At 48.8% G+C, this 24398-nt stretch overlaps 2 protein-coding genes across 15 annotated transcripts; one reads left to right on the forward strand and one right to left on the reverse strand.

Moving 5' to 3' along the window:
- Positions 1-781: 781 nt before the first annotated feature.
- Positions 782-13744, forward strand: SMIM11 (small integral membrane protein 11). 11 transcript variants are annotated; one of them, XM_084989766.1, is made up of 6 exons: positions 782-1065; positions 3208-3245; positions 3971-4013; positions 4882-4987; positions 10264-10442; positions 13566-13744. In XM_084989766.1, exons 4-5 carry the CDS (start codon positions 4976-4978, stop codon positions 10426-10428), a joined length of 177 nt encoding a protein of 58 aa, XP_084845892.1. In that variant the 5' UTR covers positions 782-1065; positions 3208-3245; positions 3971-4013; positions 4882-4975; the 3' UTR covers positions 10429-10442; positions 13566-13744. The 11 variants fall into 11 exon arrangements, with proteins under 11 accessions (XP_084845892.1, XP_084845897.1, XP_084845895.1 ...); XM_084989771.1 differs by lacking the exon at positions 3971-4013; XM_084989769.1 differs by having other exon boundaries at positions 782-4013; positions 4729-4987.
- On the reverse strand, positions 12561-24398 carry C13H21orf140 (chromosome 13 C21orf140 homolog). 4 transcript variants are annotated; one of them, XM_084989765.1, is made up of 6 exons: positions 23633-24398; positions 23064-23177; positions 21139-21242; positions 16762-16923; positions 14021-14145; positions 12561-12919 (listed from the first exon to the last, which is right to left on the reverse strand). In XM_084989765.1, the coding sequence occupies exons 1-2, from the start codon at positions 24366-24368 to the stop codon at positions 23086-23088; spliced, it is 828 nt and encodes a 275-aa protein (XP_084845891.1). In that variant the 5' UTR covers positions 24369-24398; the 3' UTR covers positions 12561-12919; positions 14021-14145; positions 16762-16923; positions 21139-21242; positions 23064-23085. The 4 variants fall into 4 exon arrangements, 3 of the variants coding, with proteins under 3 accessions (XP_084845891.1, XP_084845890.1, XP_084845889.1); XM_084989764.1 differs by lacking the exon at positions 21139-21242; XM_084989763.1 differs by lacking the exon at positions 21139-21242 and having other exon boundaries at positions 23064-23180; positions 23633-24394.

The raw sequence follows: 24398 nt of genomic DNA on the forward strand, positions 1-24398 counted from the left end.
TTCTCCAGGAAACATTTCGTTTTTCACCACCACCAAGATGTCACAATGGGATATGGAATTGGACTGTCTGGTTCAAATCTCCGTTCTGCCACACCAATTTGCACGTTTTCTTGCGCTGGCCACTTCGTCTCCTCTTGCTTTAGTTTCCTAAACCACAGAAGGGTGAGCTGAGCATGGACTAAGGACTCTGTGAACTTTCCTCTTGCTACCCTTGAATTTCAGTGTCCAGTTTGTACCCTCCCTTACAGAAGGGTCTGAGTGCGTTGTAACTGCTTCCGTTTACTAAGCTCTTGTTGAATGAATCTGGGGACCTAGTATGGGCACCCCACCACTATTCCAAAGGAAAATGCACGCATTTTTGACAGAGACGATGAAGGCTAAATTTGGAAACTTCTGGGGACCCACGTGCCCTCGGCCACACACAGCAAGGATCACCCAAAGAAAGCGAGACAGCTGAGGGGGAGGGGCCCACAAAGCCCCGCCCCCCACAAAGCCCCGCCCCCACAAAGCCCCGCCCTCCATCCGCCGTCCTCCAACTCCAGTAACTTCAAAAGGAGAATGTGCCAAGGGCCTGGAGGAAAGCGCCTGGCCCACCCTCACTCGCCCGGCCAATCCCGTTCCGTGACCCACGTCGCAGCCCCCAGAAAGCCGCGCCAGCCCCAAGCGCGATTGCGCGTGAAGCGGCGCACGCATCAAGGCGGCGCACGCATCAAGGCGGCGCTCGCAGCGATGCGGTCCTGGCCCACTGCGCAGGCGCGCGGAGCGGTGCATTTCGGGACGTGTAGTTTTCCCGCGGCGTTGTAGCTGTCGTGTGTGCCGGCTGGTTCCTCCGCGGCCCGGAGCTGTAAGTGGGTGGTGTCCTGGGCCACGGAATCCTGAGCTGAGGCCCGGCAGCTCTTGGGGGCGCTGGGGAGTTTGGCGGCCGGCCCTGCGATCGCACTTTCTCTCTAGACGCTCACCGCCGGGCCCCCGGGCACGGCGAAGGTGACTGCTGCCACCTCCCGCCCCCCGCCCGCGGATTGCCCCTGTCTGGCTGGGTTGCCCCGGCGCCGCGGATCCCGCGCGGTGGGTGGAGTGTTGAGGCTGTCACGCAGGCCGGAGAGATTAGGAGGCGAGCGAATGCTCTGGACGCCCTGTTCTGTTAGAATGGCGGGGCGGAGGGGGCGGGGTGGGGGGCAGTGCTTGCCTTTGGCCCTCATTCTCGGGTGTGAGCGGTACAGGCCTTGCTCCCCAAGAGTCGGGGATGGAGAGGACCCTGGCCCGGCCCTCGGATTACTGTTACGGTTACGGAGAAGTTGAGGCCCAGCCCCTCGCCCTGGGAACCCCGGGCTGATCCGGGCTTGGGCCTTAGAGGCCAACCAGGTGATATCCTAGGTTCATCTTGAACCCCTTCCTTCCCACACCTACCGCTCTTTCAAAAGATTGGGTGAAGGGTTGGGGTGAAAAGGGTAGAGACTGGGAATGAGAACAGCTCCGGAAAGTTCAAACTAGGGACACATACTTAGTGGCTGGAATGAGACTCCAAGAGACAGACCGACCCTTGGGGTTTGTTAGGTGTGCCAAGAAGAAAATTGTGGACCATACATTGTCCATAGTGCTTTAATTGGCTTAATGAAAATAAGCCAGTAGCTTTTCTATTTTTTAGGAGAAATCTGGCAAAGGAGAACTCAGGACGTTTTTGCAGGAGAGGAAATAAAACTCTGAGCCATTGTTAAAAGGGAAGTTTAAAACTTCCAGCGCTTCATAGATTTTAGGCCTCTCAAAATTGTGGCTGTCAGTTTGTAGTTCAGCCCTCAGATACCAGCTGCCTCCTGGTTCTGGTGTTGGGTCAGGTGTACATATGGCAGCAGAGCAAATAGCCTGTTGATATTTTTAGCTTTCTCAGTTGTTCTTATTTGCTGAAGTCCTGCAGGGTGCTACAGAAATGGCTGAGTTGGAGCATGTAATTTAGGGGAGGTGGGAAAGAGTTGTAATTTGGAGCCAGTGAGTGGGAATGAGTTTGACTGATTTGCCCTCTCCTCTTTCACCCTCAGCCTAAGTCTTCCACTCCTTTGCACATTGACCCTAATTTTTTTTTTTTCTAAAGAGACTGAATTTTATCACCCTAGATATGAAGTTGAGTGAGCTGCCAGTATATTTTTAGTTAGATTCTGTGATATCAAAGAGGGTGGTGACTTAGGCATTGCCGAGTTTCAGCACTGTTCTTTGGCTTCTGATTTTTGAGATAACACTTTAGGTTAAAGAGGCTAATGACCTGTGCCAGGTCACTCACGTGCCCTGCCATTGGTGCCACCAAGAATTGAGCCCAGATCGCCAGTTCTCCTGGTTATCCAGTGCTGGTTCTTTATACCATATCCTGCTGTCTGCATTTTGACTGATACCACTTTTTATCAGCTTGACATGTCCATTAGTGGAAAGAGATATTTATCATAACAGTTATCGTTGGTATTTGTTTAGTGCTTTCCATATGCTGAACACATTGCTTAGTGTTTGCAGTCTCTGAAGGAGAATTGACAGACAGGGCAGCTGAGGCTTAGAGAGGCCAGGTGACTCGTCCAAGGTCACATCACTGGTAAACAGATCACCACGGGTGATCTTTTGATTTCCTCCTCTAAGCTTTTTGGACCTACTTGGGGTCCTTGACCTTGTGGCTACCATACCTATTTCAATTCTCTAGGTATGTCCTTTGGTCTCAGAAAACATGTGGAAAACAGCCAAGCTTGTCTACTTATATTTGTACACAACTCAATAAAAGCAGGAGTTGTAAAAATAAAGTTCATATGACCTTAAACCTTTACATTTACAACATGGCTAATTCCCGAGATTATTAGACATTATTCAGAGTGAAAATTCCAGCAACAGGTTATAAGCTGTTAGGAACCGAGTTGCCCAGTGCAAGTCAGAGTCTGCTGCTACTTAGACAAATGGGCCATTTATGCACAAAGGTAATGAGCACCTTCGGTCATGGTCATCGCGTTTAAACAGATTTGTGGTGTAAATTCCTGTCGTTAGCTTATCTGACTTTGGAAAAGTCATGGGGAGAACTGGGCTGTCTTGTGCCAACTGCCAGCTTGTTTTCAGGATACTATGACCTTGAGCAGATGAGGTCTGAACTTTTTTTTATATTTAATGCTTTTGTAAGTGAAAGTTTATTTATTTTTTTTAAAAAAAGAAATGTCTCTCCTAAAGTTTCTCTCCATTCTAAAGGACTCTGAATTTTTCTGATGTTTTTCGTCGTTCTAACTGTAAGTGCATTTAAGGAGAAGCATCCCCATGTTTTCTTACTGCAGAGCTCTTTGCCGTAGACACTGGAGCCAGACCGGGTGGGTTGGAATCCCAGTCCTTCTGTGTGACTCTGAACATGTCATGTAAATTTTGTTTCCTCGTCTCCAAAGTATACACAGTAAACTACCCCTCTTTGGGGCTGCCGTGGAGACGAGCTGCGTTAATGCAGTAGTGTGCTGTGGCACGGCCGGGCACCATAAAGTGAAGCTGGGATTATTATGCTTTAAGTTGCCAAATTGCAGAAAAAGCAGGGGCTCTAGAGCCCATGTAGTTGACACCAGACGGGACTGAGGCCCCAGGAGGGATGTTGCTTACCAGAGTGGGTGGGTTCTTCCTGCAGAGCTCAAGTCTCCTGACTTTTGGGACATGTGTCATATTCTAAAAATAGTGACACACTGGGCCTCGGAGCAAATCCTGCGCTCTGGCCATGTCCCTGCCTCATCACTTCCTGCCTCACCTTCCCCTAGGGTCTCCCTCATGTTGTAGGGGGAAATCTAATATGAATGGCTTTCTTAGGACAATTTTTTTGTCCTATCATTTATTCCCTTCCCTAGATATTTTCTAATTAAATTTTATTGGGAGGATAGTTGATTTACAAGGTTGTGTTAGCTTCAGGGGTGCAGCAACGTGAATCAGTCATATATATACACCTAACAATTCCTTTTCAAATTCTTTTGCCATTTAGGGCCACTACAGAGCATTGACTAGCTCTCCCGGTGCTGTATACAGTAGGTCCTTGTCACTCATCCATTCCATATGTAGTAGTGTGTATGTGTCAACCCCAACTTCCCATTTTCTCCCTCCCCATTACATTTCCCTTTGGTGACCCTAAGTTTGGTTTCAGAATCTTTGCGTCTGATTCTATTTTGTTAATGAGTTCCCCTCTTTCATTCTTTATTAGATTCCGCATATTATTGGGCTCCTATGATATTTGTCTTTCTCTCTCTGACTTAGTCCACTTCGTATGATAATTTCTGAGTCCATCCATGTTGCTGCAAATGGCATTTCATTCTTTTTTATGGCTGAGTAATATTCCAGTGTATATATACGCCACCTGTTCTTTATCCATTCCTCTGTCGACGGACATTTAGGTTGCTTCTGTGTCTTGGCTGTTGTAAACAGTGCTGCAGTGAACATTGGGGTGCCTGCATCTTTTCCCTCCAGATATTTTCAAAAACCAGGAGTAGCTTAATTAATACTCAGAAGACCTGAGAAATAAAATGGCACTCCTCCATAAGCCAGCTTTTGCTCAGGGCAGGAGGTGGGTGGAGGAACAGATTTTGGACCTGGGCTCTTACGTCACAGATGAATGGAATGGGAGCACGTGTCCCCTTAGGAGCAGTGCTGCCACCTTCTCAGGGGCTGTGCTCCCCTCCCTGGGGAAGGGCAGCTGGGGAGAGCTTGGTACTGTCTCTGCCTCACCCAGGCCTTCTGTTCCACCAGGCTCTGGGGCACCTTGTTGGGGATACTTAACCCTCCTCTCTGCAGAGCTTGCTGTCTTTGCTCATGTGCCCCCTCTCTCACCATCAAAGAGAAGCCTTCTGAAGACGGTCTGTTCTAGAAAACCCCAGTGGACCTGTTTCGTCTCTTCCCCAGCAGGACAGTGAGACCTGGCCCTCCAGCTGGCTCTCTTCCTATGCCTGTCTGAGTGGCCTGCACTGACCAGGAGTGAACTCCTAGTTGATCCAACATGAATTGGAAGGTGAGACTAACTTTAAACATAATGGTTTGGGTGCTTTCTCCTGATTGTAAAAATTCAAAATAATGGTTCTGTAGAGATAGGTTGATTAAGAAGGGATAAAGGTAGGGGGAGTGGATTAAAGCAGGAACCGCAATAACATTTAGTATTTTACTCTAAGTTAAAATATAAATGTACATTTATCCACCGGACTTTTGGAGGAAGACCAGGCTTTTCTGAGAGGCTTTTCTTTCTTCGTAAAACGGGTGGCTTGGAAGGTTCACCTGTGATTTCACGGTGTGGTTTCTTTAGTGTGGATAAATAAGATCTTAGGAAGCAGTCTACCTACAAAATCTTCCCAGATTTGTATGCTCTTCTTCCCTAATCTTTTACATTTGTGTGGCCAACAGTATTATTATTTTTCCCAATTCCAATTGAGTCTTTCAAAGCATTCACCTTAGTTTTCCTGGAAACAGTCTTTCCTCTACATAGTCATATTCCACGAGTATCATGTTTAAGTAAATGGTCTAGCATAACATCAAGTGCTGCTTAAATATGCTGGCTGCGGAATAAACACAACTAGCCCCTCTAAAACATTGGGTGCAACTGGTGGGAGCAGAAGTTCAAGGGCATCCAAAGAGTTCCCTGTTAGCCACGAGTGTTACAGGGCTCTGGGCCACAGTCAGCAGGCCTCGCAGATGGAAAGGGGAGATCAGGTTACACCCCTGAAGTAGGTGGGGTGGGGTGGGGTGGAGGTTGCCTAGACAACAGTCACAAAAATAGATGCTTTGAAAAGCATGAAATCAAGTCAAAATCATGTATCATCTCGCTATCCAGAGACGGCTGCTTTTAAGTTTTGGTGTATTTGCTTCCTGTATTTTTTCCACATATGTAACTGTAATGTGTGTACTTTCAAACTTAGGATCTCATTCTTTTTCTTTCTTTTTTGGGGGCCATACCTGCAGCATATGGAAGTTCCCAGGCTAGGGGTTGAATCTGAGCTGCAGCTGACTGGCCTACACCACAGTCACAGCAACGCCAGATCCAAGCCACATTTGCAGCCTACACCGAAGCTCACGGCAACACCAGAACCTTTAACCCACTGAGCAGGGCCAGGGATCGAACCCCCATCCTCACGGATACTAGTCAGGTTCTTAACGTGCTAAGCCACAACAGAACTCCCATATATAATATATATTTTAATTGTTATAAGCATTTCCTTGTTCAGAACAGCCACTGGCTCGTTATTGCAAGGAGAAGTGGAAAGTTCTGGAAGCAGGATCAGGAGTCAGGACAGTACACATCCCTCCTCCCCAGCGCTGTGGGGCATGGGGGGGCCATGCGTGAGGCCTCTGGGGACTGTTTTCCAGGAAGGACCTCGTCGAGGCTCAGGAGGCAGAGTGAGGATTCGTGAAGGGGCTGGAGACGTCGGAGTGTTTGTTTAGCGAGGTTGGGGTTCCCGAGCTGCCAGTAGAAATGTGGGGGAGGAAATATGAGGCAGCCGGGGTGGGAGATTGGGAGCAGAGGGCAGTGTGGGGTGAGATGTAGGGAAAGGCTGTTAACCTCGACAGACCCTGGAGTCGGTGGTGGTGACAGGCGGAGCTGGTGCCAGAGGCTACATCAGCAGGGGTCAGAGTGTGTGCCTGCACTGTGAGCCTGTGGCTCTCACTGCGGGGGCGTCTCAGAACCTTCTGGAGGACTAGTTACAATACGGATTGTGGCCCCACCCCCAGAGTTTCTGATCGCATAGCCCTGGGGTTAAGGGGTCCCCAGGCAACGCTGGTGGGTGTACCTGTGAGGCATTACGCGGAGGTTTTCTTTTTCATTGTAGACTGACCTCAATCCACTTGACCACGAAGCCCAGCCGTACTTGTTACCAACCCTACTTGTTCCTGGGTCGGGGACAGAACTGCCCAGACCTTCCCAACCTCAGGCAGATGCACAGCCCCGGGCTACAGGAAGCAGCTTCATTTTTTAAAAAGGAAGTTGGGGGGTAGTTCCCAGTCGTTAGAAAAGAATGGTCTCTCCTTATGTCCTGACCGCAGTGACCCTAGGAGGTTGAAGGTGCGCCCGGTGCAGCCTGACTTCCGTTTCTGGCTCAGTCAGCCCCAGTCAGCACTACCCGTGCATCAGGGTGTCAGCAACAGAGTGTGTTTTAAGTCACTCATTCTCATCACACAGGGGGTTCTGTTTTTTGCTTTTTTTAGAGATGCATCTGTGGTATATGGAGGTTCCCAGGCTAGGGGTCTAATCAGAGCTGTTGCTGCCAGCCTACACCAGAGCCACAGCCACAGCAGTGCGTGATCCCAGCCGTATCTGCCACCTACACCACAGCTCAAGGCAATGCCGGTCCTTAACACACTGAGCGAGGCCGGGGATCGAACCTGCGTCCTCTTGGATCCTAGTTGGGCTCGTTACCACTGAGCCACAACAGGAGTTTCCTATTGTTTTGTTTGTTTGTTTAACTGGTATGGATATAGTCCACCCCAACAGTGTTTTATTCATTGATCCCCTTGAATTTTTGTATGTTTTGGGAGTTAGTCTGAGAGATTTGTTAAAAGGAAATCAAAGGAAGAGATTGAACACAACTGAAGATTGAGCAAAACTACCCAAGAGAGATGCAGGAACAGGGGCCCCGAAACCCTTTGCTGTAGCCCTTGTGGTGTCCTTGACCTCCACTGCTAAGGCTCTGTCCCCTCTCAGTCCCGAAACATCTGCCTCCCCTCCACAACCTTTAGACAGTAAGTAAATACTGAAACTGCTTACCTGGGTCCATCTGTTGATGTTTCCATTTCAGTGGGTTGTGCTGTACACTCCTGAAGTGGCTGCTGCTAAGTTTGGATTTGTTTAGATCACAGGAACCGTAGGCTGTGATAGCGGCTCGATTGTATAGGACTCCCGAGGCTCATCCTCAGAGATTAAGAGGCCTGGGCGTAACACTGTCAGTCAGTTTCACTGGAAAGACCGAGTGGTCGTAAAAGGAAGTTTCATCTCCAAACTGGTGATTTTTGCCTTTTAAGGAGGTAAAATTTAATGTTCTTTCTTAGTTGGCTTATAAACATAGAGCCAAGGCTCATCTCTAAAATGTGATCTTTTGGAGTTCCCATTGTGGCGCAGCGGAAAGGAACCCAGCCACTATCCATGAGGACTTGGGGTCGATCCCTGGCCTCAGTGGGCTGGGGATCCGGAGTTGCGTGAGCTGCGGTGTAGGTCGCAAATGTGGCTCGTATCTGGTGTTGCTGTGACTGTGACCAACAGCTGCAGCTCCAGTTCACCTCCTAGCCTGGGAACCTCCATATGCCTTGGGTGGGGCCCTAAAAAGCAAAACAAAAAACAAAACAAAAGTGAACTTTCAGGAGGGTAGATGAATTACAAGATTGTTGGGGGAGATGTTGGTGAGAATAGCTATAGGTCTGAGGGAGGAAGGACCTGGACACCAAATCAGAATTCTAAGCTGCTTGCATTTGTCAGGATAAAAGGTTTCACTTTGGTAACTTTCTAGTCTTTTAGACTGTGGCTGATGTTGTGCTTATTCTTTACCGTTAAAATGATTTTGTGGTTGAAAACTATTACCTAGTTATTCCGAGTGTTCCTGGGACATCACTTTCTTTTGATTTCATTTCACTGGCATGCAGGACTCAGTGGAAAGACAGCTGGCATAGGGCTTGGAATGCTCTGTTCCAACTCTAGCCTCCTTGTGAATGTGGGACCGGCACAGGCCTCTCAGCCTCAGCGAACCTCACTTTCCTCGTTTGCAAAAAACAAGGTGGGGCGCCGGGTCATCTTAAAGTTCTTTCTAGCTCTCCACCTCTGTGAGCTCTGTGTTGTTGTCAGCTCAAGTTCTCACTAACTGGTTTCAGATCAGCTCTAGTTAAACCTTCAGAGGAAGGCACAGATGTAGTCTTCATAGCAGAATCTCATTATACTGGTGCTGCACATACAAGTGGTGTGTGGCATTTAACCTAATGATTTCATTGGAATACATCCTACCTAGATCCCTAGAAGAATGATCCGTCAACAAAGGCATACCTTTTCACTTGATTTAGGAAGGAAGGAATTTTTTTTTTTTTTTTTTTTTTGGTTTTTAGGGCCGCACCTGCAGCATATGGAAGTTCCCAGGCTAGGGGTTGAATCAGAACTGCAGCTCCCAGCCTATACCCCAGCCACAGCAATGCCAGATCTGAGCTGTGTCTGCGACCTGCACCACAGCTCACAGCAACACCAGATCCTTAAGCCACTGAGCAAGGCCAGGGATCGAACCTACATCCTCATGAATACTAGTCAGATTTGTTACCACTGAGCCACAACAGGAACTCCCCCAGGAAGGAATTTTTAATCATACAAAAAGCTCTTGTGTGATTAAAAATTGACTTATTCAGGTCATACCAGTCATGTTTACAAAACTAGTATTTTACTTGAGATACTCTTGTGATGCATAGAATTTCATGATAAAGCCTGCGAAGAATAATTCCAACCCCTAATTATTCCCTAGACTTCCTTCTAGCCAATGGGTTAAAACTTCCCTCCAACAGGAAATTATAGGAACAGTGAACACGTCTCTAAGTTTTAATGATATTTATGTAAGTTTTACTGTATTTATTTTCTATATATATATATATATATATATATATATATATATATTTTTTTTTTTTTTTTGGCTTTTTGGCTTTTTGGCTTTTCTAGGGCCTCACCTGCGCATGTGGAGGTTCCCAAGCTAGGGGTCTAATCGGAGCTGTAGTATTTTATTTGTTATTGATTTTTACCTTCAACTACCAGTGCTGAGGAGTAGCTGGAGCCAAGAGAAAACCATAGCATCCTGTGAGAGATGGAGAATTCAGAAAGAAGATGTAGCCCGGTCTCCCTTCGAAGGTGAAGCTCAGGAAAGCCGAGCGACTGACCCAGGTCGTGTGGTCTTTCAGTGACAGGGAGGGGCTGTGACCACCCCCCTGGGCCCAGCTCCTCACGCTGGATGGCGCCACTGCCTCAGATGCAGAGGGCCTGGGTGACGGGCAGAGCGCACGGTCAGGCTGTGACAGAGCAGTCACCACATCTGCAGTCCACTGGTGGTCCTCTCTGCTAAGCCAGCAGCCAGGGAGTGAAGAAGGGCACAGCTGAAACTAGACTGTCGGCAACACGGGGACAGGCACCTGCCTGTCCCATACCAGCGAAGCCCCAGCACCCAGCCCCGGGCCCAGCGCATAATCATCCGTGCCCAGGAAATGTTTGTTGAGTGAAGGAGCACAAGCAAAACATTCCTTATCAATTAGAGATCATTTAGAATAGTTTCTTTCTGTTTCCAGGCTCTTGAACACATGCCCCTGCTCCTGTATATCCTGGCAGCGAAAACATTAATTCTCTGCCTGGCATTTGCCGGAGTCAAGATATACCAAAGGAAAAGATTGGAAGCAAAACAGCAAAAACTGGAAGCTGAAAGGAGGAAGCAGGCCGAGAAGAAGGATAACTAACGGGAGAGGAAAAGGTACTGAGGCTGCGCAGATAAGAACTCCACATCCACAGGGGGCGAGGAGGGCGGCCCCGCAGCGGGCGCGCTAGTTCACAGGCCTCCAGATCCGCTGGGTGGGTCTGAAGGCCGCGTGCGGGCGGGTGGGCCACCTGTCATCGGAGGTAGAACAGCTCCGCAGAAGGCGAGGTGTGCACAGCCTGTCAGATGGGGAGCCCCGGGGCCCGTGAGATTAGTCCACACCTTTGCTGAGCCTGCGGTGGCTCTGCCTCGTCAGGAGCAGTGGGGCTTAACAGGAACTGGGCCACAGGACTCGAGAATGTCCCGCAAGTTGTGGGCCTTCTTCCTGGAGAAGTACACACATGGCACATGAACTGGCGGACAGAGATGGGAGGAAGTGGGGTCACGGGTCATTAAGACCCCTGCCTCTACGTAAGATTAAGAAACCCAGAGTTCCTGTCGTTGGCTCAGTGGTTAACGAACACGGCTAGTATCTATGAGGTTGTGGGCTCCATCCCTGGCCTTGCTCAGGGGGTTAAGGATCCAGTGTTGCCGTGAGCTGTGGTGCAGGTTGCAGACACGACTCGGATCCTGTGTTGCTGTGGCTATGATGTAGGCCGGCAGCAGTAGCTCTGATACGACCCCTAGCCTGGGAATCTCCATATGCCGAGGGTTTGGCCCTAAAAAGGCAACAACAACAGCAACAAAGATTAAGAAACCCTGCTAACTGGGAGTTCCCTGGAGGTCTCATGGTTGGGATTTGGTTCTTTCACTGCTGTGGGCAGCCTTCAGTCCTTGGTCTGGGAACTGAGAGCCCACATCCCACATCAAGCCTCTGTGTGCCAAGGCCAAAAAAAGAGAAAAAAGAGAAAGCCCTGCTGACATCAGGATAAAGGCCATCTCCTGGCCATGGCATGTCAATCCCTTCCCATCGTGCACTTCGCCCAGGTCACATTCGGCCCCGCTGCTGCTTCTCCTTACGCTCCTGCAGGCCATTCTTTGACCACAATAGACTTTCATGCCCCTTGGCCTTGCTTGCTAGCCCCCCCTCCCCTCTCGCCCTCTCCCCTCCCCCTGGGCCTAGAGAGCCTTCCCAGTGACCACCTCACTGGGTCCAGGGTCTCCCTCATTATTGTAGCCCCATGCCTGTGCCCAGAACGTCTTGGTTGCGTTTGGGCACCAGGAAGTTATTAAACTGAACATGTGACAGTTAGCAGCTTCCTGATCTCTGGTGTGCCATCCAGTTTCATCGCTGAGCACCTTGAGCTCTCTGCTTTTCTCTAAAGGGAATAAAGGGTTCAGGGAGTACCTGTTGTGGCTCATTGGAAATGAATCCAACTACTATCCATGAGGATGCAGGTTCGATCCCTGGCCTTGCTCAGCGGGTTAAGGATTTGGCGTTGTCATGAGCTGCAGTGTAGGTTGCAGACATGGCTAAGATCCCACATTGCTGTGGCTGTGGCATAGGCCAGCAGCTGCGGCTCTGATTTGACCCCTCAGCTGGGAACTTCCATATGCTGCGGGTGCAGGCCTAAAAAAAAGGAAAAGAAAAGAAAAAACAATAAATAAATTTTAAAAAATAGTAGTTTCAAATATGGTGCCAGGGAATTTAGATCCATAGGTCTCAGACTTGGATGATGGTCAAGAATTTAGATTTCCAGGAGTTCCTGTCAAGGCTCAATAGAAACGAATCTGAGTAGCATCCATGAGGTCACAGGTTTGATCCCTGGCCTTGCTCAGTGGGTTAAGGATCCGGCGTCGTGAGTTGTGGTGTAGGTCACAGACACAGCTAGGATCCAGCATTGCTGTGGCTATGGTGTAGGCCAGCAGCTATAGCTCCGATTCAACCTCTAGCCTGGGAACCTCCATGTGCTCTGTTTGTGGCCCAAAAAATACCGAACAACAAAACAAAACAAAAGCCTCAGATTCCCAGGCTCCAGCTTCAGAGAAGTTCTACCTATATCTGTGGTTGTATCTGGGCCTCTCTTCTGTTGAAAACCTAGTGGGTGATTCTTACGTAGTCTTCTCAGCAACAGGTCCCTGTAGGAGCCACTGGTTTGGTGACTTTCAAAACCCCTGTCCACCCTGAGACAGGCTTCTGTAGAGCTGAATTCCCTTACAGTACTCGTAGACTTGTGGAAGCTAAAAAGCGTGTTTATTGGTAATAATCGCAGTGTGTATTGAATGATCGTTCTGGGCATTTCGTATCCAGCGATGTGACTGACCACTCCTGACAGCCCTGTGTGGTCCATTCATACTGAGAAAGCAGCCCACCCTGTCCCTGGTGAAGAGCAGAACTGGACTTGAATCCCGGTGGCACATTCCATCACAGGGTCTCGCCCTGGCTGCACCGGGTCAGAATGGAGGAAGGGCGCTGCAGGAAGCCCTGGTCCTCACCCCAGGTGGGGACCCTCCTCTCATCACGCACTGCTCAGGGGTCCTCAGTGAGCTCTGTGCTTCGCCCCGCAAAATAACTTACTGTCATGAAACCTTGCCTTTAAAAAAAAAAAAAAATGTTTTATTGACTAAAACGCAGGAGTAGGCACAAGACAAGTTCCCTGGTGGCTTAAGGATCTGGCATTGTCACTGCTGTGGCTCTGGTAGCTTCAGCGGTGCAGGTTTCAGCCCTGGCGTGGAATTTCCAGTGCAGTGGGCGTGGCCCCCCAAAAGGGGCGGGGAATGGGCGCTAGAGAGCACCTTGAAATTAAAAAGGGTGAGGGAAGGCAGTTTCCATTGGAATGCTCATTGGATTTCTGTTCCACACGGAGTCATCACTTTGTGTGTTAAACCCCGAAGAGGAAGAAAAGATTAGGTGTGGGATCTAAACCCTTCTGACCTCACACAAACTTCAGGAGAGGCCGGTGAGGTATAGGGATGGGCGGCTCACACTGCTGAGCCTGGAACAGACCTGCCTGGGCTGGCAGCTTATTAGAGCTTGGCCCTGAGCCCCCTTTTAAACAAAAGGACTTTAGATGAAAAGAAATAGTGCTGCTAAAAATACATTCATCAATAGATAAGCCTCAGTGGTTACCGTTGGTGAAGTCACTTAGGCTGAACAGAAAGGTTAATGCTGAGCAGGTAAAACATTCACAATTATTCTGTCAGACATGTCACACTTACCCCTTTGGTCTTCCCTTCTAGATTGTGTAATTTAAATGTCAGCTTGAGTGGACTCCAGCTGAGAAGAAAGCCTTAATTCCTGAATTATGTGTCAGAAGATGAACTCCCAACCTGTAGCCTAACTTAAAATGATGGGAATTTTTATATGCTTTTAAAAGAACCGGTATTTTATTTACTTAAATAAAATGTCTTTGTAAAAAGGATATCTCTGTTCTTTGGAATAAGCCAGTGTGTGTGGGTGTGGGTATGGGTGTGCGTTTGCTCATGTAAGCTCCTCCCACCTCCTCCTCGCTCCTGGCCCCGCCCTCCTCCCCCTCCCCCCTCTCCCCCACCCCTATGTGGTGAGAAGAGGGAGTTTTGCGTCTCCAGCGTTTCCTGGCTCTGGGCACCAGATCACAGGTGCACCTCCACAGAGGACTGGGCCACCGATGCGGCATCGGCCTGCCCGCCCCCACCCACCCCTCCACCCCTCTCACCTGCTGTCCTATCGCATGCACTCTTCTTTTCCCCTCCTGTAAGCACTGTGGTCGTGCCTTGTGTTTCCATTGCTGGGGTGGAGAGAGGCTGTTCGCCCCTCCAGCAGCATCGTGCCTCTGCCAGCCTGTCGGGGTCCAGAGAGGAGTACAGGATGAGACCCACCTGCCATGATGGCACCCAGTCCGGGAGGAACTTGCTCCCCTGAGTCCTGTTGTGAAGGAATAGGAGAAGCCCAGGGGTGCCTTCCTCCTGTGCCCCAGTTTGCTTATTGGGATTTGCTCCTAAGAGGTGAAAGGTGGGACCTCCGGAGGAGACTTTCAGATTTGAGAGAAGCGGGGTTGATAGGTGTTTCCACTCAGCACCTGACTGAGGTGTCTATTAATTAAAAGGTTCATGTTTTTTTCGCTTTTCTCAAGACACCAGAGTGGATGGGAAATGAAGCAGTAACCAGTGTCATAAACATGGTGGAATGTTTGGCTTCATTGCTGGCAGCCACAAGGCAAATTTGCATGAATGCATGTTAGTGAACACCCCTCTCCCTGCCCAGATTGATGGGACATGGAATTTTAAACTCCACGCGGAATGGAATTATATCTGTCTTCAATTTTACTTTGATTGCTGGATGTTCCTAATCACAATTTAGAAAACAATTTACATAGAATCCAAGTTTTAAGTATGGGAGACTCTGACCCTACAAGCTCCAAATCCCCAAAATAGTCAGAAAGGGTCTTTCTCTTCTGCTCGCACCTCAGTCCCCCTGCAGGATGCTGCTCTGGCCTTTGCTGGGGAGCCTCGCTGTGGCCTGGGTCTCCCGCAGGATGAACCGATGCCCCAAACAGAGGTGTGATGCCCTGGGATTTCTGCAGCCTGGCCCCCAGGCTTCCCTGACCTCGGGTGGGGTCCGGAACTGACCCTGGGCCAGGGCCTTTCCTTTTGCCTTTGTCAGGGTGCCCTCTGCAGCCTGCCTGGTGACTCAGCCTCTGCTTCCTCACCTCTCTGCAGGACTGCTCCCAGCATACCTGGCACCATACTTAGCACCCTGGGTGCCCTCTCTTCCCACATGCCTCACCCAGATGCCTCTAAGTCCAAGGTCAGGGGATGGGGGTGGCTGGTCTTGGCTTTTCATGGAGAATCTATACCTGCTTAGATGTTCAGGTTTATTTTAAACACAGGTATTTTTCTAGGCTTCGGTATTTATTTATTTATTTATTTTTGTCTTTTTAGGGCCGCACCCGAAGCATATGGAGGTTCCCAGGCTAGGGGTCCATTTGGAGCTATTGCTGCTGGCCTACACCAGAGCCACAGCAACGCCAGATCCGAGCCACATCTGTGAACTACACCACAGCTCACAGCAATGCCAGGTCCTTAACCCACTGAGCAGGTCCAGGGATCGAACCTGCAACCTCATGGTTCCTAGTCGGATTCGTTTCCCCTGCACCACTACGGGAACTCCTATTTCTTTATTTTTAAAAATGATTTTATTTTTTCCATTATAGCTGGTTTACAGTGTTTTGGCAATTTTCTACTATACAGCAAGGTGACCCAGTCACACATACATGTATACCTTCTTTTTCTCACATTACCATGGTCATCGTAAGTGACTAGATACAGTTCCCAGTGCTATATACAGCAGGATCTCATTGCTTATCCATTCCAAAGGGGCTTCGGGATTTAAAACACAGTTTTGGAATTTGTGGAACATCTGGCCATCGTGGAAAATTTAGTAGCTGATAATGTAAGGATTGGACGAGCCATTGTACATGCCCGTGGGTTTTCTGTAAACAGTGTTTTGGGGTTTAGGTTAACCTTTCTGATACCCTCTTCTACCACCAGGGGGAGATGATTAATCACTAGGTGGAGTTACTGATACTAATATATTTATTTATTTAGGTCTTTTGTCTATTTAGGGCCATACCAGCAGCATTGAAGATTCTCAGGCTAGGGGCCGAAGAGTCGGAGCTGTAGCTGCTGGCCTACACCACAGCTTACGGCAATGCCAGATCTTTAACCCACTGAGTGAGGCCAGGGATCGAACCTGATTCCTCATCGATACACGTCGGGTTCGTTAACCACTGAGCCATGACAGGAACTCCCGGAGTTAATGATACTATTGATCATATACATGAAGTTAAAGATGTGTAGTTTGATTTTAATTGGTTGGATGAATGAATGTGTGGGTGGATGGAGGTGGATGGAGGGCCAAGCCCACACCAGGACGCATCTAACTGCACCTACCCGGCACCTCTCTGGACCATAATTGAAAATGGATCCCTAAGAAGACATGTCTGGGCAGCTGAAAGATGTTTAAAAGAGCATAAATGGGAATCTGTGTCCTCCTGGTACAGGACAGCCCCTGGCTCTCTCACACAGACCGTACTTAATCTTATCAGATGTGTTCCTAACACATTTTTGGTTTTCAAGCTTCTGACACACCTGACGCAGAAAGGAAGAAAGGTAGCAGATATACCTCAGAACGACAGAGACGGTCTTTGAGCTGCAGATCAGGCCTGAGAACTCATCCCTGCGGTCGCCAAGCCCACAACAGGAACACCACCCATTATGACCTCTGTTCATGACAATGATTCTAATTATTACAGGGCAACACTGTATTTATACACTGAAGGAGGCAGAGACTACATAATGTATTTCGGGAACTGAATATTTCAAACAAAAAACCTAGGGTGGTTGAAAAGGGTCACCTCTGGCCAGCCTGTCTCCAAATTCTCACTCAGGGAAGCACCTTGGCTTGGATGACGTCATCTTCCCAACTGCTTGTGGGAGCCCGGCCTGGGCATGCGCGGTTCTCCGTCTCACCAGATTTGGTGACATCCAAGTGGGCTGAGATCCGCTCTTCAGCTCAGGTCTTGTCCCAGTTGGAAGGAAGCTGGGGGTGATGGAGAGTCTGGAGGGAAAAAAGGATTGAGGCTGAGTTCTCAAACATGAGCGTGCACGAGAGCCTATTTAAAACACAGATTGGGGAGTTCCCACAGCGGCTCAGTGGAAACGAATCTGACTAGGAACCATGAGGTTGAGGGTTTGATCCCTGGCCTCGCTTAGTGGGTTAAGATCCAGCATTGCTGTGAGCTGTGGTGTAGGTCGCAGATGCGGCTAGGATCTGGCGTGGCTGTGGTGTAGGCTGGCAGCTCTAGCTCTGATTCGACCCCTCGCCTGGGAACCTCCATATGCCATGGGTATGGCCCTAAAAAGCAAAAACAACAACAAAACAAACCACAGATGTCAGCGGCTGAACTCCAGATCCGCCACATCAGAACCTGTGCCAGAGAGACCAGGAATCTGTGATTTGAACACCCCCAGAGGATTCCGATGAGGTGGTCACTGAACCTACTTTGAACTTCAAACGATGGGCAGAAAGAGATGAGCGGGAGACCCCGCCGGAAAGAGCATCCGGGCAGTAGAATAAGGAGCAGGAGAGAGAATATAGCCTTGAATCCTTATTCAGCACTTTCTCTTCCTCCCGCTTTTCAACTATTACCTCCCACAGTTGGCACGATCCCCTTCTCACAGATAAGGAAGCCTAGGCACAGAGAGCTTAATCTCTCTGTCCAAGGTCCCCCAGCTGGCGAGAGGCAGGGACAGGTTCTGAATCTCGAACTTCAGCTCTGGATCTGTACTCTTCACTCGTGTGCAAGGACAGGGAGGGCACATATGCTTGTTCTTTGAAGTTGTGGGTCATCCAGTCTTTAAGACAACACAGTGAGGACAGAGGCCAGGTTGTGGGGCTGGAGAGGGTGTGAGGAAGCAGAAACAATGCATTCTTATTTTGAGCTTGAGTGTGTGTGTGTGTGTGTGTGCTGAGGGGGGTGTTCTGCAAAGACAGGAAACAAATCTATGCCTGAGCAATATGTTAGTTACAAATTACTCGTTAGTTTTCAAATAATTGGCTCAATATTTTTCTTTTTTTTTTTTTAGGGCTGCATCTGCAGCATATGGAAGTTCCCAGGCTAGGAGTCAAATCAGAGCTGCAGCTGCCGGCTTACAGCACAGCCACAGCAATGCCAGATCTGAGCTGCATCTGCAACCTACACCGCAGCTCATGCCAACACTAGATCCTTAAGCCACTGAGCAAGGCCAGGAATGGAACCCGCATCCTCATGGATACCAGTTGGGTTCTTAACCCACTAAGCCACAACGGGAGCTCCATGGCTCAGTATCTTTCTTATGCTTCCAGATGTTTTGGACACTCAAATGTATTGATTGTATTTTTCTAAGATTCTCGATTAGCCCCATTGAATTAAATTTGGAGGGATTTCACCTGAAAACACAGAGAGCTGATTATTTGAGAATTGTAAAAGAAGTCCTCCCAAATTTGCTGTGTACTGCGCTCCTCAAAGTAGGGACAGAGACACTGGCAGCCTCAGCTCCAGTTTCCCGTCTTCCTGCCACTCTGCCCACGTCTCCTGGCACCAGGCCCTGGACTCCAAGCCCTCACTCCCCCCATGTCCAACATCTCACTGACCGAGAGGTTCCTTGATCACCAGCCTGACCACCTCAAGAGCCTGAGCTTAATTTCTCTGGGCCCCTGTTCCAGACATACATTCCAGGCACACAGAAGGTACTCGAATGTTTGGTGAATCAATGAGCAGTAGCCCCAAAAGGAAGGGGAGTAGGGATTTTCCACTCGCCACATCGCCACCCAAAATAAAAGACTACCTTTCCCAGATTCCCTTGCCACTGAGTCTGGCCCATGAGATTTAAGCGGAAGTATTGAGACTTCCTGGAATATCCCTTAAAAGGGAAGGGATGACCCCTGTTAGCTTTGCCAAGGGAGGAATGCATAAAGGCAAGATGGCAAAGCAAGAGAAATTGATGAAGGCATCAGAGGGGATGGGCTGAGCTCACGATGGTGCCAGTGGTGACTGTGAGGAGATGCTAGGCTTATAAAGGATCTGTGGCTGGAGATCATGGCGGGAACGTGTGGCAGGAACAATAAAGAAGGAGGCGGGGAAAGGCAAAGAAGGGGTAGGGGGTCGGGTCCCATGACAGAGGGCAGTTAATCCTTGTAGGAGTTTAGTCTATGCAGGCAGTTTTTTCCCCTGCAGGCCATTATTTCTTCCTGCCCAGTATGAGCCTCCACATTCTAGAGAGGATGTAAATCTTGTACCAGCTGTACCCATATCAACAGCAGGTCTCCTAGGTGAACAGCCTCCTGGGCACCTATCAATCCCCTTTTCCTCCTTTTTTCCTTCTTGACTGCCTGGAATGTTAATGCAATGGCTCTCTCAGCAGCCATTTTGATCAATGAGGTGACTTTGAGGATGGAACCAAGTCTAGGACAGTAGAGTAAAAAGATAAGACCCAAGTTCATGATCATGGGTATTAACCCTGAACTGCCACCTCAGCACTTGTTTTGGAGGGAGATGTGGAGGGTGCCATCTATTTTGTTTAAACCTCTGGGGTTAGGTCCCCACTACCCATAGCCTGACCTAATCCTAACTGACCCATAGAACCAGCCAGAAAGGGGTGTGAGGTAGAAAGATATGGTCTAGTCCTGACCCTCCTGTCACTACAGGTGGACATGCCTCTAGGTGAGTCTGTCACCATCTGGCCTTGTCTTCTTTTGTAAAATGAGCTTAAGAATTCCTGCCCTGCCTACGTACAGGTGGTTATCGAAACTGAATGAGGGGAGTTCCTGCTGTGGCTCAGCCGTAATGAACCCAACTAGTATCCATGAGGACTTGGGTTCGATCCCTGGCCTCGCTCAATGGGTTAAGGATCGAGCATTGCCCTGAGCTGTAGTGCAGGTCACAGACGTGGTTTGAATCTGGAATTGCTGTGGCTGTGGTGTAGGCCAGCAGCTGCAGCTCTGATTCCACCCCTAGCCTGGGAACTTCCACATGCTGCAGATGCAGCTCTTAAAAGACAAAAACAAATAAATAAATAAACTGAATGAGGTCGAGTGTGTAAAATTGTCCTGTACATGTAAAATGGTCACTAGAGGTAGGAGTGTGTATGGCCTAGGGGCGGGGGTGGGGGGGAACTCAGTCCCCCGATTGGCCAGGGGCAGCTCCATCAGCTCAGTTGAGGCTTGATCTTCCTTGAGTGGTCGAGGCCAGAGCCAGTGGGCACCTGGCTCCATTTGCCAATTTGCCTCTGAGCTTGTTCCAGGGCAGTGCCATTTTCCAATGCCCGACCTCCTGGGCAGCACCCTGGTCCATGGGGAGGAAGCGGGGATGTGGTTGCTGGTGTGGCAAGGACCAGAAAGGAAGGAGAGTTTTTAAACAAAAATAGCTCCTGTTGGTCTATGTTGTGCCTCTAAAAATCTGAACCCACCCCCTTTTTAGGGCCACACCTGTGGCATATGCAAGTTTCCAGGCTAGTGGTTGAACTGGAGATGCAGCTGCTCGCCTACACCACAGCCGCTTCAACACCAGATCTGAGACATGTCTGCAACCTACACCACAGCTTGGGCAACACTGGATCCTTAACCCACTGAGTGGGGCCAGGAGTCGAACCCACATTCTTATGGATACGAGTCAGGTTCATTACCACGGAGCCACAACAGGAATCTCCCCCCTCCCTTTTATCTACTGCAAAATAACATGTCTTTAAAAGGGACCTGCCTCTATCTCTATTTTGTGCTGAAATACATTTTGTTGTGGTGTCCCAGTTGGAGGCGGCTCCTTTGCTGGCTGATGTCCACCTGATGTCCAAGCTGAGCCCTGTGAACTGTAGGAATGATAAAGAAGGAGCCGGGCTTTGATAACCAAACCTAGCATGGGGCTGGGCGCATGGGCTCTAGAATCTAACTGGCCCAAGTAACTACTCAACATCTCAGTTTCCTCATCTGTCAAATGGGGGAGTGGCAGAACCTCCCTGAGGGCTGGTTATGAGGATGAACTGAGCTGCCTGTCAGGGGAGAGGCTGTGTGAATCACAGCTCTCACCCGGAACCCTGGACTTGAACCTCAGCTCCTCTGCCCTGGAGCCAGTTACAGATCTCTCTGTTCACCCTTCTGAGCAGTGGAGAGAATGGTAGTACCCATCACAGGCTGCTGTGAGGAGTAAGTGAGTTAAGCATGTGTAGCTGTTAGTTCTTGTCACTACAGAGCTCTGGGCACATGCAGGAGAAATATGAGGTGGCGACAAAACACACTCACTTCCCCAAACCCAGGCCACCGACATATGGACCTGCACGATGCCAGGGCACTGAAGTCACCAAGGAGGCCGGAGTCCTACTGGTTGCTCTCAGGGAACTTAAATTCTAAAACAATGGAAAACAGGTAGTGAAAAAGACCACACAAAAGTTGCACACAGTGAGAGCCACTGCCCCAGCTTAATTGCCAATGAGAAATGCAATATTTCAGGTTGGCAGATAAAAGGCTTTCTTTACAACTGAGGTTCAGGAGTTCCCGCTGTGGCACAATGGGATCGGTGGCATCTTGGGAGCACTGGGTTGTAGATTCAATCCCTGGCCCCACACAGTGGGTTAAGGATCTGGTGTTGCTGTAGCTGCAGTTTAGGTCATGACTGCATCTCAGTTCCCGGCCCAGGAACTCTGTATGCTGTGGGGTAGCCAAAAATGGAAAGGAAAAAAAAAAAGAACCTAGGTTCAGCTACATAATGGTCCCCAAAGGTATCAGGGTCTGAATCCTTGGTATCTGGGAAGGTTACCCTCCATGATGAAAGAATCTTTGCATGTGGGAAAGGATTTTGTGACTGAGATGATTCTGGATTACCTGGACAGGCCCTAAATGCAATCACAGGTGTCCTTATAAGAGAGAGGCAGAGGGAAGATTTGACACAGAAGAGGAAAAAGTCATGCGGCCACAGAAGCAGAGATTGGGGTGATGTGACCACAAGCCAAGGAATGCCAGCAGCCACCAGCAGTCACCAGCAGTCACCAGAGGCCAGGAATTGCTTCTCCCTTAGAGCCTGTGGAGGGAGCATGGCCCTCCTGACACCTTGATTTTGGCTCAGTGGAACTGATTTTGCACTTCACACCTCCAGGACAGGGAGAGAATAAGTTTCTGTTGGTTTAATCCACCAAGAGTGTAGTAATTTGTTACAGTAGCCACAAGAAAGTCATACTGCACCATTGACTGTAAAGTGGGAGCTATAGCTGAGACTGTCTGGTTCCAAGTGTAAGTGGTAAGTGCCATTCATCCTCAGATAAAATGCGTGATAACAGGGAGTTCCCATTGTGGTTTAGCAAGTTAAGAACCCGACTAGTATCCATGAGGATTTGGGTTTGATCCCTGGCCTCAGTGCGTTAAGGATCTGGTGTTGCCACAAGCTGTGGCATAGGTCACAGATATGGCTGGGTTCCAGTGTTGCTATGGCTGTGGCATAGATGGCAGCTAAAGCTCCAATTCAACCCCTAGCTTGGGAACTTCCACATGCTGCAGGTGCAGCCCTAAAACAAAAACAAACAAAAAAAATGCATGATAACAAAATGCTACAGAAGTCAACCACTTAGTTGCTATAAAGCACTGAGCATCTGTTTTCTGACAAAATATTTCTAAAGAATCCAGGAAGTTTCAGGAAGAAAGGTGGACAGAAAGACAACCAAAGAATTTGATTTTTCTGGGCTTGGCTAACGGGAACCTGGCTTCGCAATCCAATACATAGACAAGGCTTTTAGGAGTTGAGTAACAGTTTTCAGAGGTTATTTTTGATACATTCCAGAAGAATTACACTTCTATTGTAAAATTGCTGCCTGAACATATATAAAGACAAATAAATTTTGTGATATGTTTAAAAGGAGGCAGGCCTTTTTTCTATCAAAATGAAAGGTACCGTGGCAAATCCTTACAATCACTAGCAGCAGCAGCCCCAAACTTGAATAGGATGCTGTTGCATCAGCTACAGGTGACTCAGCAACCAGGGCCCCAGTATGCACTGCATGACAGTCTAATGGCCTCCTGTTGGGAGTCTTAGAGTTGAGACATGAGACGGATTGGATAAGTGGGTTCTGTAGATCCTCCCCCCCTCCCCCGTTTCCATCGCTTGGTCACCCACCAAGTCCCCTGGAATCCATCACCGTCGTAGCTTCCCAGGCTCCTTATGGGGATCACCAACTTGCCTTGGAGGATCTGGATGGGGTTTCACCTCCTTGGATGTCTCCTGCTCACCTCTGCCTTCTTGCTTTCAAGCAATGGGAAGGGAGGAGCCTCTTCAGCCTCCATCTGGACCACACCTGCTGATGGCAAGCTGTGGATTATTTTGATGGGCTGACACTGGTAGGCACACTACTTAATTTCCACTTTTTGTGACTGCCCACTTGCTTCTCTCTCTCTCTTTTTAACTCTCAGACCTAGACAGTTCTCTTCACCTCGGATCACCCACCACCAAGCTCCCTTGTTCTGGCTTAACCCTAATCTTCCCACTGACCTTATAGCCTCCAGAGCAGCCTTAACAAGATCAGAGTCAAGATCGCTAATTCAGCAACAAGCTTTAATGAAACCTCCAGCAAGCCGTAAGTACCCTGCTAATGCCCTGAGAAGCCTCCATCCTCACAGCATCCCGGTGAGATTATTGAAAGAGTATCTTTGGCCTCAGTGGTCCAGAATTGAGCTCAACAGAGTTGGGAGAGGTTGTGCCCATAGCACAATCCTACTGCTTGTTAGAGGAATCCCCCTTAAGAAAATTTACCAAGATAGTAGTTTTCCCATCTTCGGACTTTGTTAGTTAGTGTTCTCCATTTGCTTGGGTTTATCCTTTCAATCCCTTTGCTAATTAAATCACTGAAGAGTATATACTGGTAAGAATAGACACTGTCGATGGACTGCAAACAAAACTCCTTCCTGTTATTGATGATAAACCATTTCAGAGAAGACCAGGCTGAGTCTAAAGGGTTCAGGTAATTGTAAGGGGAAGGCAGAGAGAGTAGTTTATGGCCATAGTACTTGGCTACCTCGGGGCAACATACGATGCTCGTTAAGTTAATGACGGATGAGACCTGGGCTTCAGACTCTTTGTCTTCTTTTGGCTTCATCTCATCCTGCTGCCTTCTCTCTTTGATCACAATGGCACACTTCCCATAGGTCTTCTGGGCCACCTCACAGAACTCAAAGAAGAGGCTGTCTTCTTGTTTGATGCATAACTCATCCCTCAGGAACATTCGATATGTCCAAGGCACCCATCCTTTACTCCCCCCGGCATGAACAATACACCACGTTGGAGTCGGCAGGAAAGAGCCATCACTAAAATCTTCCCCAGTGACAAGACTCTCAGGGATATCAGTTTCCCCAAGATATATGGTTGTGAATCCATCATACTGCAGTGTTCTCAAGGTCTTCAGGTATTGGAGACATTGCTTCCTCTTGATGCTATCAAATAGATTTCTGATAATGATGTTTCTTAAGAGAGGGTTTGCGAAGTGAGGCATGGTAGCTCTTTCCGTGGTGTTTTTCAAAGC

The sequence above is a fragment of the Sus scrofa genome, chromosome 13, assembly GCF_054392235.1.
Source record: "Sus scrofa isolate SSC_HxYL_T2T_F1_AM1 chromosome 13, Sscrofa_HxYL_maternal_Yorkshire_Landrace_v2.0, whole genome shotgun sequence".
Lineage (NCBI taxonomy): Eukaryota > Metazoa > Chordata > Mammalia > Artiodactyla > Suidae > Sus > Sus scrofa.